This window comes from Carettochelys insculpta, chromosome 1 (assembly GCF_033958435.1).
Source record: "Carettochelys insculpta isolate YL-2023 chromosome 1, ASM3395843v1, whole genome shotgun sequence".
NCBI lineage: Eukaryota > Metazoa > Chordata > Testudines > Carettochelyidae > Carettochelys > Carettochelys insculpta.
In genome coordinates, this window is record NC_134137.1 from 314,726,467 (window position 1) to 314,747,084 (window position 20,618).

Here is a 20,618-nt window from a genome sequence, read left to right on the forward strand (position 1 = left end):
TGCCATGCCAAGACCACAGTCTTGCACATAATATTTAAACTGCAGGGAACAGGCATCACTAAGGCTAGGTCCATACTGCTGTGGAAGATTGATCTGCTCAGGGTCAATGTTCCCGAGTTTTGTTCCATGCATGCACAAAATAGCACCTTCTAGGGTCAAAGTTGACCCCAGACCTCCTTCTGAGTGGTGAGGATTAAGGAAGGCTGACTGGAGAAACATTCCCAACCTTCTTCTTTAGAGACAGACATTGTTCGACCACTGGTAAGTCAATTTTAGCTACTCAACTGACATAGCTAAAGTTGTGTGTCTGTGGTTGATTTCCATGCCTAGACACAGACATAGCCTGGGATCAGCAGCTCCCCTGCTCACTAGGCCAGCAGCATGGTAGTCATCCCCAGGCAGAAACTGTTCAGCAGCACCTGGCAACCAATATACTATCCTCCTTGCTGCTCCAGTCAAGGGTCTCTGCTCCTTGCAGCTTGTGCTCTTGTGCCTTGGGACCTTCAGCTATTCAAGGAGTACCCTGCTGCCTTTCCTGGAGCACCCTGAAGCCTCACTGCCTTAACCCCAACCATACCACCCCTTTATTTCCAACAACTGTAAAAATAAGAACACTTACAAACAAAATTGATAATCATCAAAATTAGGGAAAGAAAAATCAAATACTGCCATGCCTATGGGTCTCCTCTGGTTGAACTTCAGAGACGTTTGATATTCTAGTTGAATATAAAATGTTCAGCTCAGAATCTGATGCAGATTCTTCTCTTCTGGACTTTGCCAGTCAGGAAATTAAGCTTGCTGTTTGTTAACATCACCCATTTTCCAGCACGTAAAGGAGCATGGTGATAGGACAGAAACAAATGAAAACAAGATGGCACACACTCTTGATGGAATTGTGAACTCTCTGCTCAAGAAGTCATCCCCTGATTTGACAGCCTGAATGGCATCACTTTTGGAAGGGATGGTTAGTGAGAAGGTCATGGCAATGGGCAGTGAGTGAACCTTCCACTGCGGGAGGCAAGTAGCTCCCCTGTCTAGGCCCCATCCCTTTCCCACTGTCTTCCTTTTCTTTTCACTTGTCTTCCTTGTCAATCCTGTGTCACTGCTTGCTGCACGCTTGTCCCTTTCCAGCCAAATCCCTGAACCCAAGCAAATTACTTTTGAAAAGACCTTCCACTTTGCTGTAATTTTTTTCTCAACAATATGCAACAGGTTTTGTGCCATGTGCCAGACATGTAGAAGACACCCAATTAAAAGCACTAAACTTGGGATTGACAATTGAGAAATGTCTGGTTGCAGATTTTTTTTTAATACAGCCTCATAGCTGACATGCACGCAGCCTGCAAGTGCCACAGACTCCTCTCACTTATGTGGCGGGCGGACATAACAGCAAACACCAGTTAAAGCTAACTGAGAAATCTCTGTGCCTTCACCAGATAAAAAAGTGGGTCAGGTCTCACTGTCAGCTACCATTTGCACCACCTTGAGAGGAAGAAAATGGCTGGAATCAGACTGCAAGAGTTACCACCTCATTTTCAATTCCTCAGACAAGCATGTTGATGGCTTCCTATGTTTATTGTTTCAACAGCAGTAAGAGTCTTTGACAATGAGTAAGAAATGCCAAGGAACTTGGATCATGTCAGTAAAATAAAAGCTGGCTGCTGCTTTAACAATAACACCCATTCAGCTCACAAAACCAGGAAGGTAAAATGTTCTAGAGGCTAGGTCTACACTATCAGATACATTTGATTTTATTACATTCAATTTTATGACTCTGGGTTTTATAAATTCCATTTTGAGTATCCTCACTTCCCACAGAGTCCACACAAAGTCGAGTTAGTGCTGCCATACTAGAGCAACCAAACACTAACTATTGCAGCAGTGCATTGTAGAGACCTATCCCACAGTTCCCTCAGGCCCCCATTCTGCACCCTTCCCCTGGGCCCTGCTGCACCCCCACCGCTGGCAGCACTCACTCTGCTGCTTGGTTCCCAGGTCCCTGTAGCTTTCAAAAGGGCATGTGTGATGGGGTTCAGGGGTCCCCGTGCACTGCACCCCGTCCGCTGGCAGGAGTGACACTCACTCAGCAGGTACAACAGGAGGTTTATTAGGCAACAGATGCCCAGTTTCTCACAGAAGCGACAGTACAGCAGCCAGAGACAGTCCTTCCAACCCGTCCTGGGGAGAAGACCCCGAGGGGTGCCCCTCTGGGGCGTAGCTTTCCCCCTCCTCCAGCTGGCTCCTTCCAGCTCTCTTTCCCTAGCCTCTAACTGCTGCCCCGATTCAAAACCCAGCTCGGCTCCTCCCTCCTCTTTGTTCAGGGCAGAGGTGTTACCTGCCACTTGTAGCCCCAGGGTCATCCTTGGCCACTGGGAGCTGCTGCTTGCCTCAGACATCCAGCCTGACTCACACATGCACTCCCCACACTCCATCACAGCATGTTCATACACAAAAAAGCGGATTTAAAGATTGAACACTCTTTTGATAGAAAGCATCCACACAGCCCCTGCTCTTTTGAAAGAGCAGGCCAGAGATCGAAAAATCTGGCACCATCAAGATTGCTCTTTCGAACAAAGGGCCTGCAAAGCATCTACACATGCTTTCTTTCAAAAGAAGCTTTCCAAAGAAGACACTTCCTGATGCTGGGGTGGAAGAGGGCCTCCAGGAAGAAGAGTTGTATTCTTTCAATTTCAGATTGAAAGAGCGCATTTTGCATGTGGATACTCAGTATGTTCTTTCAGAAAAGGGCCTGTTTTTCCAAAAGACTTTGCTAGTGCAGATGTGGCCAAACAGTTTGGGATTCAGTTACTTAAGAAAGGCTATATCTACACTACAAGATAAATTTACATTTATTAAAATGATTTTATAATGCTTTTTTTAAATTTGATTTTGGAGTATCCTGACGTCCCAACAGGCTCCCAACTAATTCAACATATTGCTCCCACACAGAAACCACCAAACATCAACTACTGCAGCAGTGCATTGTGGGAATCTCTCTCTCAGTTCCCTCAGCCCCACATTCTGAACCGGGAGACAGGTGCAGCAGCACTGTCAGTTTCATGGGTCCCCGCAGCTTAGGGGACCCGGGAAACTGACAGCGCAGCAGCCCTGGTCAATTTCCCAGCTCCAAAGCAGCTGCAGGACCCAGGAAACTGCACAGCAGTCCTGGTCAGTTTCCCGGCTCCCATTAGTAGCAGCGAGCCAGGTGCAACACATAGCTTTGTGGTATACACATGGAACACTTGTGGAGGCTAATAAATTTCAATTAAGACATGATGCTTCCACACTAGCCTTTGAGATTTTAAATTCGAAATTGATGTTATACCTGTCCATTAATATCGGCATTTTGTTATCAATATTAGGGCACACTAAATCGAGCTAATGACACTTACAGTGAAGCCAGTGACATTTTAATGTTGCACTAAATTCAATTTTAAATTTGATTTTATCTCAGTGTAGACAGCCAAAATCTCTTTTCTATGCAAAATTACTGCTGAGACTAGAAGTGACAATTGAGCAAGATCCCTCTCCCTTTAAACAGGAGGCAAGCAGAGAGTGGCATTTTCTCTGAATGATTCAGTATACTAACTCTTGTTCTTCTTCAGTCTGACATAACCAAGATTAGTTGATAAGGCACATCCATGAGTTGATAAGTGAACTTGACGTTTTTGCATTAATCACTACACTCATATTGAGTCGGTGACTGGTGTTCCATATAGTAAAATAAAAATGAAAAAGTTAAGATCTAGGCTTCTGTCCCTTAGTCAAACCTGACTGAAATTGGGGTTTTGACTGAAGAGCATGTGATCTACAAGTACGAGAGCTTTAAGATGCTACTGTACATGATCAGTTTTATTTTGGGGATTGTTTACAGAAACATGCAGGTTCTCTGGAATTACTACCCATTCCTCTCCATTTAGAAAATCTCATCTCCCCTCCCTTGTCAACCCCATCCAGAATGTTTAAGGTTATATTATGTTCTCATTACTACTATCCATAAAGGTTTAAACAAATCAGTGTCCCAAAGACAATAAAAAAAATAAGATTTTCCCCTTCTTATAAATGTTTACAAAACTATTTGTATATGACTTGTGCCATAAATTGCAGATAGTACATTTGACTCATATCAAATTACATCTTCAATTAAACCATGAACCAATTCACTACATACAAAGAAACCCAACATTTAACAGAATTACAGGACAAACATTGCTGGACCGTGTCCCCTCCCACACAGTTTAATGGAATTTACAAACAATAATAGGCTGAATTGAAATAACTTACCCAAAAGCAATATTGATAATCTGTGAGTTACAGTAATAAATGCACGGCGAAAACGACATCTGAAAGACATCTGTGGTCTAGTAGATTCCAGGTATTTGACATCAGTTACATTATTTAATTCCTCAGTGGGGTCATTACCAATACACCTATGCAAAATTATTCAACAGTGTTAAGGCCAAAGTCACCTACTGTGAAAATAAAAACATATGAAATAAAACCCACTTACTTTATGCCAACATCTTCCCCCCTATTCATAATCCATTGTAGCGCTGTGTTAAGTACTTTTTCATACTCTGGACCTAAACTCTGTCAAAAACAAGTAATATGAGCAAATAAGTCTCTCATATGCCAGAATAGATCATGTAACACTAATCAATAAGAATACTGTATAAGGAGGACTACCAGGCAATACTGATAATGTTTCATATGAAGTTTCAGCAACACACACACAGACACCAGATACATGCAGATTTTAACTAAAAATGAAATACATCCTTTGAATTGAGAGACAGTTGAGATGTGCCGTTTTCAGTTTTAAGGAGTCATGTATCACAAGTCAGCAACGAACAGTCTATTATTTAGCCAGTAGAGGGAGCTCAGCATTCTTGGCAACTAAATCCAAAACTAGAGATGAACCTAAATATAGATTCAAACTTACCATAGGAGTTAAATTAGCAAAAGGTTGATTCAATTTAAAGTGGATAATATACTATTAAAATTTTAATTAATCCTACCTTTTCTAACTTAAAGATTTTACTGCACATGATTTCATGTCTGCTGTGGGAGAAAGCCTTTACCACACTTTGACAGGTAAACTCCATAGTTCACCTTTAAATCTCTTTTTAAAATCAAACTGAAGATGAAACAACATAGTTTAGGTACTATTTCCCATTTAAACTGTAAAAAGATTTTACAATATATATCTTACCCTATCACCTAAGGATCAGAATGACATATGTTGTCCTAAAATTAGAGGACAAAAGGTAATATGTAAATCAACCCTATTTTCACACCAACAAAGAAAGCTCTTAGTAGAGCCTAATCAAACGTGCTGAATGTGTTGTATTGCTTTAAAATTCTGTCACTGCACACAATTAGTGGAGTGCTGCACATCAGATGTTATATTGATATTCCAGTTACAAATTTCATTTAATCCTAAACTCCCCCATCATGTATTTAAGAACAACAAATCTGTATACAAATTTATAACCTCTCCTGTTTAGAGATCTGAAATCCCACCACCATAAATACCTTTACTTCCCCTCTGCTAAAATCCCCTACTATGCATTTCATCTTTCACTTTTACTTTAACACCCTTTTCTCAACCCATCAAAAAGGCAGACGCAGAATGCAGACGATTCCGAATGTTGCTGTCCATCATTCATAAGTGCAACCACCACCATCTCCCCTTCTTCCCATTAATTCTTGGGATCCTGTTCAAGTTTTCCTTCTGTTCACAGTGTAATTTTTGCGAAGTAGTTAAAGTTTAGTTTAGTGTAAAAATGAAAATACAGAAAAAAAAAACTTCAGATCTAATATTTGATTTAAAACAAGATTAAATGAGCAGATGCATGGAATTTTTTCCTCAACTGAGTGCAAATGGAAGAGACAAAACTCTCTTTCCAACCAGTTTCAAATCCTTCACCTTGATATGAACTCTCTCCCATGTAGAAGGTTGAAAAATACAAGACTTAACACTTCAAAAGAAACAGAGCTGGATTTTCTACAAAAATGTTCACAAAAAAATCCATTTGTCTCCCAACTCTAGTCTGTCTCCTCTTACCTACTAGGAAATGCATATCCTTTATGTTCCATTGAAGGGACCCATTCTGTTAATGGTGTTAGCTGATACATGTCTGGTAAGAGACCATTTTCTCTCACTGAAAAGAGGATTACTTTTGCTTCTTTGCCTCCAACACAACTGAACGCCATCACAGCAGAGCATGGTTCTGTCTACTGAATTGTGGAAGACCTATCCCTTTACACTTTTGTAATACACAAGATTACAACAAAATTTGTCCTTTTGAAGCAACATCTCCATTGCATTTTAAAACTCCACGTTCTCTTTAAGATTCTTTATATGACATCTAGGATGTTCTGGGGTTCATTTCATGAAAAAGGAAAAGGTTAAAGCGTGTAAGAAGTGTCTTTACTTTGTACATTCACTCTCACATTCACAGAAGAAAGGCTGCTATTTCATTAAACTTGTCTTCCCTTTCCCCGCAAAATAAAAGCCATACAGATGTTGTGTGGTGTATGTGTTCAAGTGAAATAAAGCACTTATTGCATATCAGTTATATTTTAATTAAATTGAATGTAAAATCAGCTTTTTAAATAAAAATTGTCATCTTAATCTGTGCAAACCTTAAAAGAAAAACTAAATGAAAAATACCTTTTCTGATTGCTTACTTTTAAATATGCAGCTGCCTCCTGGATGGAAAGATTTCTCTGAATAGCGCTGCCACACTCATGATCTCCTGGTAAAAATTAAATATGTATTTATTTTGATCTATTTATGACTTTGTTATATAAACTACAAAGCCCCTCAACTGCTCACTTACAGAGTTCTTACAATCCATACAAAAAGAGAATAGTTGAAGGTACTAGGTATTTAAAATATCGTTGAGGGGAGAGACTTCTGGATACTTGTGGTACCAAACATCTGTTTGCAGTAGCTGTCAACTGTAATGCTACAAATATGATTAGGACTTCAGGTACTAAACAGAAAGCAAACGCGGAAGCACATTTTTTAAAAACACAAATACTGGAAGGGAAATAAAAGGCTGTTTACAAAACTTTATTAAAAACCATTTTTGTGGCCAAACAGAAGAATCACTGATTCAAATAAGGGTGAACATTTTGTCTATTTCAATACCCTACCTCAAAAGGGCACCCTATGTAATTGGATAATCCTTATTTGGGCCTCATTACTGGAAAATATCTTGCGTGTATGAATCTGACAGAGTCATTTTTACCCACAAGAGCTTATGCCTACATAAATCCGTAAACTTTACAATGCCACAGGCTCGCTGTTTATGCAGCTATACACTAACAAGGCTACCCCTCTGAAAACCGTAGAGTATATTTTATACAAATGCCACATTCATCATGAAATGAATGCAAGTCAAAAACCAACAAAATCAATGCATGAAGGCTCACTAAGCTTCTTGAATGGTTTTAATGGTATCTGGAACTTTCCATTTTATCTCCTCTTAATAAAAGCCTGAGAAAGTCATGAGACCCTGCATACCTGAATCAGTCTTCAAAATTTCAAAAATTACATCACCAGCATTAGCAGGCTTGACCACGACTAGACCTCCAGATTGAATACACCTCCTTGATCACCCAGAGAAACTATAGCTGATTAATTCTCTCACTCACATACAAGAAAAGAAAAGATTATTCCTAGTCTCCATCGATTGACCCCTCACCTTACCTAACAATTTTATTTTTCTGCTACTATCCCTGTCTTCTAGCTCTGAGTTCTCAAGGTGTTGACCAGAAGTGCATATTTCTCCAGCTTTCAAAACAAAGCATCAAAGAAGATTTGTGACCTGTTCTCAAATGGCACTGTTACATCCACCAAGGTGATTTGCTTTCTGTCCTTGTTTGTGATTACAATGTCTGGACACAGTTGGCTATCCATTCCGGTAATGGCAGAGTTCACAGCAACCTTCCCCCAAGGGTGGTGGAATGGTTCTCTGTACAAGCAAATAATTCAGAAAAAGCATACCACATCTGACAACCCTGTTGTGCATTTTAAACAGCAGTCTTGTGCCAGAGCACATGATGAATAAACTATATTCCTGAGAAGCAAGACCTTTTACAGACTGATGCAGTCTGAGATTTGGTTGAATACTTTTTTTTTTTAAATAAACAGGATTACAAGTTGCATCTCCAATTTTGTAAGCCTTCACAATTTGTGTTTTATGTACTGAAGTTATCAATGTCTTCTCTTTGACTAGTGGCCAGCAGAAGTAGTAGTCAGGACATGATTATGAAGAAAGAAACATCTTGCATAATGTCTGATCCCACACCACTGAAAATCAAGTGGAATTTTTCAATCAACTTGAACTGAAGCAGAATGGAGCCCCTGAAGTTTTGATTCAATGTTCTTCAGTAACATACAATGGAATGTGCAGTACCTATATAGAAAGACTGTAGTTAGCCTGGAAGGTAAATGAATTTACACTCAGAATAAAAAGTTATTCATCTTGTGCAGTCACTGTAGTTCAAGACGTGACCCTAGGGGAGCTCCACTTGAGGAGCCCGTGCCCCTCATGACCCTTTTATCAAAGATTTTCAAGACCAGTATGAGTTCAGGCTGCACTTGCACTACTAACATTCTTGTGCCCCACATGAAAGTTGTATCAGGTTCTGTGGGTGAATCACCCTCAGCTCCTTCTCCAATGCCAAAGCGGGTGGTTGGAGGATGGGTAATGGAACACACCCACATACCTCTTAAAGAATGATCACTACTGCACAAGATTAGTAACTTTTCTTCTTCAAATAACATTCCTATGGGAGCTCCACTTTAGGTAGCTCCCCACTCCTTATGGGGATACTGCAGGAGAGCCCTGAAACCAAATCCAGCACAGAACTACTGTGTTGCCAATTGCCATACTACATCCAGAAGAGTTGCCTAAAGGCATAGTGCCTGAAGAAGGTATATACCCAAAGACCATGTAAGCACATCTACCAATCTCAGTTACTAGGACAGTTTTATGTAGCGCCACAGAGGTAGAGACCTCTAATAAGAGTGAGCTTATACACCAACGGGGGATGAATGATTGGCAGCACTAACAATCTAATGCACACCAAGAGCAGAACATTTAGATCTGCCTGCAAACAAAATGAACAGTCTAGGACAGGCATGTCCAACCCGCGGCCTGCAGGCCACATGCGGCCCTGGACAGCTAGTAATGCGGCCCCACAAGATCGTAAGCTTTTAACATTATTATGTGGTTTATATACATTAACTATATTATATATTTTATATGCGGCCCAAGACAATTCCTCTTCACTCAATGCTGCCCCAGCAAGCCAAAAGGTTGGACACCCATGGTCTAGGAGATTTACAAAATTATTTAGTCCTATCTAAATAGAAGGCTAGCACACTCCTGACACCTAGACTCTGAAAGGCAGTCTCCAAGTTTGAATTATGTTGCTTTAGAAAGAAAACTGATACTGAATCATCTCATTCTGATGATACTTGGCAGATACATTAGGAAGAAACCTTGGATGTGGCCATATAAGGGAGCCAGGTCCAAGAAGAATTCGAGGCAGTGGCGGGAAGGAGCAGAAGGGCCTGACAAAAGAGACACACTTCAGCTAACAATAAAGACAGACTTTGATTGCACCTTAAGTATTAGTATATCCACCTTTTAACAAAGTTTCTACATCAACATTACACCAGTCTGTGTAATGGCACTCTCTAATAGGAGAAATGACTGACTATAGCTTGGTCTACGTTAGGAAAATAAGTCAACTTCAGATACAAAATTCATAGAATCATGGACCACTAGAACTGGAAGGGTCCTCAAGAGGTCATCAAGACCAGTTCCCCGCCCTCTTGGCAGGACCAAACACCATCTTGAGCATCCCTGAGAAGTGTCTAACCTGATCTTAAACATCTCAAGCAATGGAGATACTACAACCTCCCTAGATAACTTATTCCAGGGTTTAACCACCAGGAAGTTTTTCCTAATGTCTAATCTAAACCTCCCTTGCTGCAGCTTAAGCCCATTGCTCCTTGTCCTACCCTCCAAGACCAAGGAGAACAATTTTTCTACCTCCTCCTTGTAACCCTCTTTGAGTTACCTAAAAACTGCTATCATGTTCCCTCTAAATTTCCTCTTTTCTAAACTAAACAAGCCCAGTTATTTCAATCTTCCCTTATAGCTCATGTTCTCTAGAACTTTAAATCTTTCTTGTTGCTCTTCTCCAGCCATTTCCCAATTTCTTCACATCTTTATTGAAATGTGGTGCCCTGAACTGGACACAGTGCTCCAACTGAGGCCTAATAAGCGCTGAGTAGAGCAGAAGAATGACTTCTCATGCCTTGCTCACAACATTCCTGTTAATACATCCCAGAATCATGTTTGCATTTTTGGCAACAGCATCACGCTGTTGACTCAGACTTAGCTTGTTGTCCAATAGGACCCTTAAGTCCCTTTTCGCAGTACTCCTTTCTAGACAGTCGCTTCCCATTCTATATGTATGAAGCTGATTGTTTCTCCATAAGTGAAGTACTTTGCACTTGTCCCTATTAAACTTCATCCTGTTTACCTCAGATCATTTCTTCAGTTTGTCCAGATGATTCTGAATTATGAGCCTATCCTTCAAAGCAACTGCAGCACCTCCCAGATTGGTAACATCTGCAAACTTAATAAGCGTGTACTCTATACAAATATCTAAATTGTTGACAAAGATATGTAATAGAACTGGTCCCAAAAGAGATCCGTGCGGAACTCCACTTGTTATGCCCTTCCAGAGTGACTGCAAACTATTAATAACTATTCTCTGAGAGAGGTTACCCTTCCAGTTATGCACCCACCTTATAGTGGCCCCATCTAAGTTGTATTTGTGAGACTGTGTCAAATGCCTTACTAAAGTCTAGGTATGCTACATCCACTGCCTCTCCCTTATACACAAGGCTTGTTATCCCGTCCAAAAAAAAGAAAAAGAGCTATCAGACTGGTCTGGCATGGTTTGTTCTTTACAAAATCCATGCTGGCTGTTACATATGACCTTATTTTCATCCAGATGTTTGTGGATGAATTCCTTAATTATTTGTTCCATTATTTGTTGAACATTATTATTGTTCCTGGCACAGAAGTTAAACTGACTGGTCTGTAGTTTCCTGGGTTGTTCTTTTTCCCTTTTTATAGATGGGCACTATGTTTGCCTTTTTCCAGTCTTCTGGAATTTCTCCCAACTTTCAGGACTTTTCAAAGATGACAGGTAAAGGCTCAGAAACCTCCACTATCAGCCCCTTGTGTATTCTAGGAAGCATTTCATCAGGTCCTGGGGACTTAAAAACATCTAATTTTTCTAAGTAATTTTGAACTTGTTCTTTACATATTTTATCCTCTAAACCTACTCCCTTCCCACTAGCATGCATTATGTTAGGCATTTCTGCATTGGCCTTATTGGTGAAGACCGAAACAAAGAAGTCATTAAGCACCTCTGCCATTTCCAGGCTTCTTGATATTGTTTCTCCCTCCTCACTGAGTAGTGGGCCTACCCTGTTCTTGGTCTTCATCTTGCTTCTAATGTATTTATAGAAGGTCTTCTTGTTACCCTTTATATCTCTAGCTAATGTGAGCACATTCTGTGCCTTGGCCTTTCAAATCCTGCCCCTGCATACACACACTGTGTGCTTATATACATTTTTTGTACCTTCTTCTACTTTCCATTTTTTATATGACTCCTTTTTGATTTTGAGATCATGCAACATGTCCTGACTAAGCCAAGGTTGTCTTTTACCATACTTTCTAGCTTTCCTACACAGCGCCATTGTTTGCTTTTGGACCTTTAATAATGTCCCTTTAAAAAACTGCCAACTCTCCTCAGTTGTTTTTTCTCTTAATCTTGCTACCCATGGGACCTTATCTACCAGCTCCGAGTTTATCAAAATTTGCTTTCCTAAAATCCATTGTATCTATTTTGCGGTTCTCCCTTTCACTATTGCTTGGAACCATGGACTCTATGATATCATGATCACTTTCAAATTCTCAACGAGTTCCTCTCAATTTGTTAAAATCAAATCAGGAACTGCTTCCCTCCCGGTAGCTTTTTCTACCTTCTGAAACAAAAAATTGTCATCCATGCAGTCCAAAAACTGTCTGGATATTCTGTGCCTCGCTGTGTTAGTTTCCCAACATACATCTGGAAAGTTGAAGTCCCCCATCACCACCAAGTACTGTGTTTTGGATAATTTTGCTAATTGTTTAGAGAGCGTCTCATTCACCTCTTCTAACTGGCCAGGTGATCTGTAGAAGATCCCTGTCACAACCTCACTTTTTTTTTTTTTTTTTTTTTTTAAACTCCTTTTAACTTACCCCAGACTCCTGCATCCATCTCCACCTCAGTCCAGGTGCGCACATTTTTTATATATAAGGCAACACCTCCTCCCTTTTGACCCTGCCTATCCTTCCTGAGTAAGTTGTACCCTTCTATAGCAATATTCCAATTATGTGTATTATCCCACCAAGTTTCTCTGATACCAATTAAATCAAAGTTGTGTTGATTGGGGGCAAGGAGGAAAGAGACTAGCTCTGTGGTTTGAGCACTGGCCTGCTAAACACTGGGTTATGAGTTCAAACCTTGAGGAGGCCATTTAGGGGCCTGGGGCAAACACATTTTAGAAAGAAAAGTCTGCCATGGATGGTGCTTGGTCCTGCCAAGAGGACAGGGGACTGGACTCAATGACCATCCAAGGTCCCTTCCAGTTCTATGAGATGTGTATCTCCATATATTAATATTATTTCTTGCATTTGTATATAGGCATCTAAGACACCCATTTGCTTTTGCCCCCCAGTTCTACCTAGTCCCTCTTTTTTCTCTGCTACTATAGCCCATGATCCCTCCCATTTCCAACCCAACTCCCAGGTCTCCAGGTTTTTTAATTACCTGTGGGTTTTGGGCACCTGTCTCCATAGAACCTAGTTTAAAGCCCTCCTCACTAGATTAGTCAGTCCCAATACAAATACATCCTTCCCAATTCTTGAAAGGTGAATTCCATCCCTGCTTAGCAGTCCTTCATGGAACAACATCCCATGATCAAGGAAGCCAAAGTGCTCCTGGTGACACCATCCTCCCACACAGGCATTCACATCCAGAATGCACCTGTCTCTCCCTGGGCCCCAACCCTGGACAGGAAGGACTGAGGAGAACACCATCTGCACTCCCAACCCCTTCACCCATACTCCCAGAGGCCTGTAGTCATGCTTGATCTACTCAAGGTTACATCCTGCAGTATCATTCACGCCCACATGGATGAGTAGTATGGGATAGTAGTCAGTAGGCCAGATAATCCTTGACAGTGCCTGCATAACGTCTCAGATGTGGGCTCCTGGCAGGCAGCATACCTCCTGGGATGACGTGTCAGGGCAAAAGATGGGTGCCTCCCTCCCCCTCAGAAGAGAGTCTCCTACCACAATTACCCCACGTTTCTTTCTTATAGTGGTGGCAATAGACCTGCCAGCGTTGGGGGTACACAGCTTCTCTGATTTACCTGTAGGGGGTGATTCCTTACCTCCTTTATCTCCCATATCCAGAACAGCCTAACAGTTTCCCAGTACCACAGTGGGAGGATTGGGAGCAGGAGTAGAGCATTGCCTGCTGCTGGAAGTAACCAGCTGCCAGTGTCTCCACAAGCCATCTTCACGGATAGGATGTCAGCACTCTTTTGTGTTGGGACAGCTCTCTCACAAGAATACTATCCAGGAATTGCTCATGGAGTCCAATATTCACTCCTAAGCCAAGCTACTTCTTCCTGTAGCTCCACCACCTGCTTCCTGAGCGCTTTTGTCAGAAGACATCTTCCACACTGTATGGTCTCCCCACTCTGGACTTCAGTAGGCGGGAATTGCAAGTCACAGTCCCTGCAAAACCACACCAGGGTCTAGGTAGAGGCCTCCCTGGTCCAGAGGTCTGTCTGACTACAGGCACAGGTGGAGGAGACAGAAGCAGTGCTGCCACATGTGTTGTGGGTCTTCCTAACCCTAGTGGAACCCCCACCCCCCTGCCGACAAACTCCCTCTTAAAACTGATCTGTCTGCAGCCCCCTACCCACTTCACTCCCCTGATCTCTCCGAAATTGGCTTTTAAAGCCTGAAAATCTCAGTCAGGCCTCCCCCTCGTTAGTCACAGGGGGGAAGGCTGATTTTGAGCCTGATCAAAGGAAATCAAGGAAATAAGGGATCAAAAAGATTCCAACCCTCCCAGGCACACAATCTCAACTGCCACAGTTACTGAAACTGAAATGACCTTCACTAAGAAATTAAAATGTAAACAGTCAGGCAAACTCAACATGGTAATTTGGGATAAAGTTTTTTGTATAAAAGTTCTAGACAATGGAAAAAAATGTAACTAGCTCCCCTCTCAACTCCTCCTCTAAACTCCCTCCTGGTTGCTTACTAGCAGGCTCTATAGGCTCTGGCCTTCCCGACTGGTAACTCGGCCCCCTGGCTACGACTCAACCACCGAGTAGAGAGCTCTAGATTTCAAACCCTAACTGGCAGCCTCAGCACACGGCCTTTCAAACAAACAGCTCAGCGCATGGATCTCCAAACACACACACACACACACACACACACACAAACAAAACAAGCCCAGTACATAATCACAAGTAACCCCCCCCCTCTACACACACACTCCTGACAGCCACTTACCCCGAGGTCCTGTGATCTGCTCCTCCTTTACCTGGAGAGCACCCTGCTCAAAACTCCATCCTGTTTGCAATCACCTCTTCGCAAATTCTAGCTACAGAACTTGCATACCTAGAATTGACTTATCTGCAATCGACTTGCCTGGCCATCCTCACTCTGGAAGGTCAACGGGAGAGTTTCTCCCATCAGCCTCCCTTCTCCTCACAACAGCAAGGAGTAGAGTCGAATGCCAACCCCGGTAGGGATGCACAAAAATCAATCTTCCAGGCATGTAAAAATCAACCCGCGGAAGATATAACTCTGAGCAGATGGATCTTCCGGGCAATCTCTGGAGAGCTTTCTGAAGAGTGGTCTGTAGGTGGTCAGAGAAAGTGTAAAGTGAAGATGCCAGTCTTTCAGACAATGACTGTGCTGGTGTTTTATAATATTCATGGTAGAAAACCTAGATTCTCAGATGTAAATCCAAATATTTATAAAGACAGATGGCTAGATACTGTCTATTCTGAAATTGGTTAGCATATTGAGTCCAGAAATCATTAAGTGCTATTTTTATGACTTTTGCTTTCAAGACATCTGGCACTGAAGCCTGACAATTTCTAACTGAAAGAGATATCTTCATCAATTGAATCAAGACTGTTCTTTGCTTCAGAAGGGCTTGCAAGGTCCATGGCAAAGACAACAAATGGAACATAAATTAAAGCAAATCCTCTGGAATCTTGAAATTCTCAAATCACATTTTAAAATTTTCAATCAGATTATTTAGGAAGTCTTGCAGCATTTTCGTCCAAGTTTCATCTCTAGCAACGTACAACATCAGAAAATTCAACATCTTTCCTTTTGTCCCAAAGATCTCAAGGATCCTCTGAAAGTAGCACGCTGTTCCAAACAGATCCCTAGCACTACCTGCAGCTGCAAATGGAGTGAATAATATAGTACAGAAAAGCTATTTGTGATAGAGAGAGAACATTAATAAAATTCCAGGAACTAACAAGCTTTGTTGTTATTGCAGTTTGAAATACATTATCTGATCTTTGAAAAGAAGTAAATCTCATAGATGCTCCCTATTAATCTGCAAACGTTGTGCTCAAAGCACTTGTTATTAACGTCCAAACATTACTATACTCAGAGGTGGAGTAAAGATTTTGTGAGGGCTTGGGCCAGAGTAGTAGGGACTCCTCCCTGCCTCCCTCCAACTCCTCCATAAAAAACTGGGTTGGGATACAGGGTCATATCCTGCCCTTCCACCCAGCACCCCGGTAGGTAGCAGGGTGCAAAACCCCTCTGCTCCAATCCAGCTCCCCAGCAGGTGCACCAGAAGGCATGCAAAGCAGGTTGGGGCACAAGGGCACCCACTTTTCTAGGGCCCCTAATTGCCTGGGGCTCCTGGGAATGGGCCCCATTTGACCAACAGCTAATCCATCACTGGCTTGCTGCAAAAGGTCACTGTATTCACCTGAAATGTCTTGTAAAAGCTTTGAAAAGCATGTTTTTGTGGGCTAGAAGTTGAGCATATGTAGTTCATGAACCTCATCACAATACCCACTCTTTTTTCCAAGTGCCCAGAGATCTTATGGCAGAGGACAGTCTGGTAAAGGATACAGTGAAGCCTGTTTAACGAAGGGCCTATCGCTAACACATATGAAGCAATGTCTTGTGTTTCCCTGTTACAGAGGGTCCTCCATCTGTAATAAGTAAGTTTACTTTCTGCAAAACCAAACCACTTTTTCCCAGAAGAGCTTTACACTTTTTCAGCAATGATCTGATATGCATAAACATCTAATGACATTAAGCACAAAGATCCTTCCTTGAAAATGTTACCATTCTTGGATCTGCAAGAAAGTTGTATTTGGCATTTTTAAAATCAGAAAGCAGTGCTGACAAACAATCCTCGTAAATTACCTCCAGTCTTCACACTGATGAAGAATCAGACAGGGACACTGATTCACAGTGCAATATTAGTTTTTCGTCTCTCGCAAAAAGCTCCTCCAGCATTTCCAACATGCACTCCTTTATAAGCTCAGCATCCAGAAACAGCCTTTTCTTTTCAGCTAGTACCAACACTGTCCAAACCAGCTGTTGCTTTTTCCTTTACAGTTGTCGATGTTATGAGAATGACATTTGATGGGTTATATGAAGACTTTAGATTTCCAGTTTTGTAGCATCCTCCAACACTGCCAGGACAGACCACACTGAAGTCACTGTGCTTTAATTCAAAATGGCACCTCATTTGGACAACTTTAGAGACAGCACAATGACCTGGCATATTGAACACAGAAGGTGCATGTTTACGTGAGGGAGAATAATAAAACCACCACCACTTGGGCTTTGGTGTCGACTTTGTGGCATTTACTCTCACTTTCATCTTTGGTTCCCCTTCCGTCAGTAATGAAAAACGGATGGCATATTCACTCAGCTGTAGCCTAGCTGTTGCAAGAACTTAAAGATCCAGTAAGTTACTTACAAAGGATGCCATAGGCAAATGATAGGCAGTGCATAACTGAATTACAAACTTTAAGGTAAGCTGGTAGTCCACACAGGAATCCTTAGCAAGCCACATGGGGCCTATGTAGCATCACTGCAAAAGAGCACTGAGGTGCACCCACCATGCTAACAGTGATGCTTTGGTGGATCCTAGTAGGACTTTTGCCATTTCCTGAGTTTTTAAGAGATTAGTCAGTCCCTCACAAGGGAAGAAAGAAGACATACTAAGTTAAACTTGCTTTTCAGCACTGACTAAACATTTGAACTCGCTACTGAATATTCTGGCTTTTATGGAACCAGTGCGTGTTAATATCAAAGCTTACATAAAGCACCAAAAATAAACAAGCATAAAATGGATCCCAAAAAGAAAATACTTGGAGTTTTTGAAGCACTGTTTCTTGATTTTCATATCTGTTCTCCTTCAGGCATTCACCACACTAAAGTGTTCAATATATTTCTTTCCCCTACTCCTTCCACGGATGGTAAATGGATTCTTCTGTCTTATCTCAAAATCTTTACTAGGGACATGATCGCATACTTCATCTTCAACTTGAGATAAAAATTCAGAAGTTTTCCTTACTTAAATGAAGAGCGGATATGTTTTCCTTTTTAAAAACCTAAATGTGGTAATTGTTTTCTGATTACTAAATAAAAGAGCTTTACGTACAAGGCCTCTGGGTCTGTACAAGGGTCTTAAACTTAGTCCTGTGCTTCAGTTTTATTTTTGGTTTCTTGTTTGTATTTAATTTAATGTTTAAAACAGCTTTATCTGAATAACCAATTCTACCTAGGAAGATCAAATGCTCATCCAAACTTTTGAGGAAAATTGAGATTTTGTGGCCAACTGCTTATTTGCATCTGAGTGTGATGTAGTGATGCAATGCAGTAAGACAACGGCATTAATAAGCACTAATAAGTTTAAACAGACCCCTCCCCATGCTTACGGGGTGCACCAAAGAGTGCATAAGAGTAGGAAGCTGTTCCATACTCTGTATTTTGGAGACAGAGGTGATAGAGCGGAATGAAGTTAAACAAGAAAGGATGTCTTCAGTAGCATAAACTCTTCCTGATTTGCCACAAAAAAGTTCAGCAACTTAACACTTGAAATGCTTTATAATGTATCAATGATGCAAAAGCTATTCTAATCAGTGTGACCAGGTAAGCCTTGAGATGTGGCTCCAGCCACTGGTTAAGCTAACAAAAAGGGCTCTCTAGAGAAAAACATATGTATTTTCAGAAAGTCACCGAGGTTGGGGGAGGGGGCGCAACTAAACAGGGATAAGGTAGGCCTTTTGGGGTTCTACAGAAGGAGAACAGATCGTCTGGGAGATTATTTATGACTTAAGTCCTTCCCATTGATAGAGAAACATGAAAACAATTATAATATTTGCATGCATGCGGGGTGAGGAGGAGGAGGAGGAGTGTGTAATTAACACAAACGAATGAGAAGCCAATATCTCCTTCAATATGTAGAGTTGTACCAAATTCAGTCCATTTTGCTCAATTTCACTGTCACAAGCATCTAAAAATCATAAATTTTATCTTTTCAGATACTTAAATCTGAAATGTCTTGGTGTTGTAATAATATGAAAAATGCTGGTCTCCCACATGAAATTGGTACAGTAGAGGTAAAGACACACATGATTACATTTCATGAAGGAGTCCAGACTTCTGTCTGCGATGCACTTTTTGTGGCCATGAGTTTGGCAGGGCCCTGCCCATACAACATAAAATGGAAGGCATCCAGCCTCACTGGTTTACAACTCAAAGCTTTCTAAGCTGTCTATTAAAAAGCCGAAAACGTAATCTTGTTTGTTTTTAAGCACAGAAAATTTAGGAAACTATTAAAACTGAAAGAGATCCATGAGATTGCAGCATGAGACATTCAGGTCTGGAAATCAATTTAAGACTGTGCCTGGATGCATGCATCATGATAGAACATATAATAATATTTACTTTATTATGCTTATAAAAGAATGATGCAAACTGATTAATGAATTGTTCTAGTATCCAATCACTGGCAACACTGTACACATTCAATTAGTAAGGCAAGACCTGCTGCCAGAGAAAGCATGCTCTCGTGAGGAAGGTACTGGACTAGAAGCCAAGGGAACTTGGCTCTTTTGTCACCTCTGTCACAGAGTTTGCATGTGATCCTATGCAAATTGTGCTCTGTTTACCTATCATCTATAGAACACAGTTGTCCAAGCTAAGGGAGTGGTCTACAAAGTTTGTTTTGTAATGTTTGAGAGGAACTTAAGCTATACTGGGTACCAAAGACAGCACAGTATTCCCTCCATAGTCTGGATAGTGAGAAAAATATTTAATATTGGGCTCTTCAAACCAGGGAAAAAATGTAACAATCCAGCGGCTAGATGTTGAAGCTAAACAAATTCAAGCCAGAAATAAGGTGTAAATTTTTAACAACAAGAGTAAATAATCACTGTGAGCAGGGGTGGGGGAAATCGACCAGGCATTCTCCATCATTGATCATGTTTAATTCAAGACTAGGTATTTTTTCTAAACGATAGTAATGTAGGAATTATTTTGGGGAAGTTCTAGAGCCTACGCCAGCTGTTGCCAACCACCCAATCTGCCATCTCATGTCCCCTGTTTTCAAGTAGCAGAAGGCAGTTTAACAAAGACCTTATTCTGGTTTAACCACAGGCTGCAATAACCTCAGGCTGATTTGCAGGACACCTCAGCAGGTTGTTGCCTTTACCTTGAAAGGTGCTTAAAAGGGGCAAGGTGGTGTGAAAGGTAAGTGGGCTGGGCTCACTGCAGTGAATTGCTGATCGGTTCTCTTCTCTGATCGTGCAAAGGAGTCAGCAGAACAATATCCATCACTCCCTCGGCAGGAGCTGAGTCTGCAGAACAGAACAAGTTCCAGCAATGCCCAATGGGTCAGGATGCTTCCTTTGCATAGCAACCAGAAGAAACTACATGAAGAGGGAGTCTTTTGCAGCTCTCCAGTTCTTGCAGACTTCCCAGCTGCTGCAGCAGGCGGGGGTGAGAATTCCCAGCCCTGTCAATAAGGGAAGGAATCCCCAGAAGAAAAGGAACCAACTGTTGCCAGTCAAAGGAAGCCCCAGTTTGAAAACAGCCATGATTAAAACAAGCAACCCCAGACAGATTAATCCACACACATGCAAGACACATACCAACCCCCTCCCAAACAGAGCAGCCGGAGCATGACAGAGGCTGCAGAGGGTTAACAACAACAGCCACCTGGGTAACTGCCACAGCATGAAATGAATACTCCCGTCTCCAGACTGGGGGCTTTGAAATACCATTAATGGAGCACAGCCTGTTTCCAACACAGAGCCTAGTGCTGTCAACTAGCCAGAGGGACAAAAATGCCTGCTTGCTTCGAATTCCAAATGGTATTTGATGTCATTCATTAGCATAACTGGAATAATACCACAATTCACTTGCTAATTTGGGATAATGAGTGAGCCC

General features: G+C 41.5%; 1 protein-coding gene across 2 annotated transcripts in view; it reads right to left on the reverse strand.

Annotated features, from left to right (window-relative positions):
- The window catches only part of LEMD3 (LEM domain containing 3), an 86,422-nt gene that overhangs the window by 32,216 nt on the left and 33,588 nt on the right, over positions 1-20,618 (reverse strand). For both annotated transcript variants that reach the window (XM_075013571.1, XM_075013561.1), the window contains exons 4-6: positions 6,694-6,761; positions 4,511-4,590; positions 4,285-4,430 (exon numbers count right to left, since the gene is read on the reverse strand). In XM_075013571.1, coding sequence (XP_074869672.1) covers positions 4,285-4,430; positions 4,511-4,590; positions 6,694-6,761 — 294 coding nt within the window. The remainder of the gene's footprint in view (positions 1-4,284; positions 4,431-4,510; positions 4,591-6,693; positions 6,762-20,618) is intronic.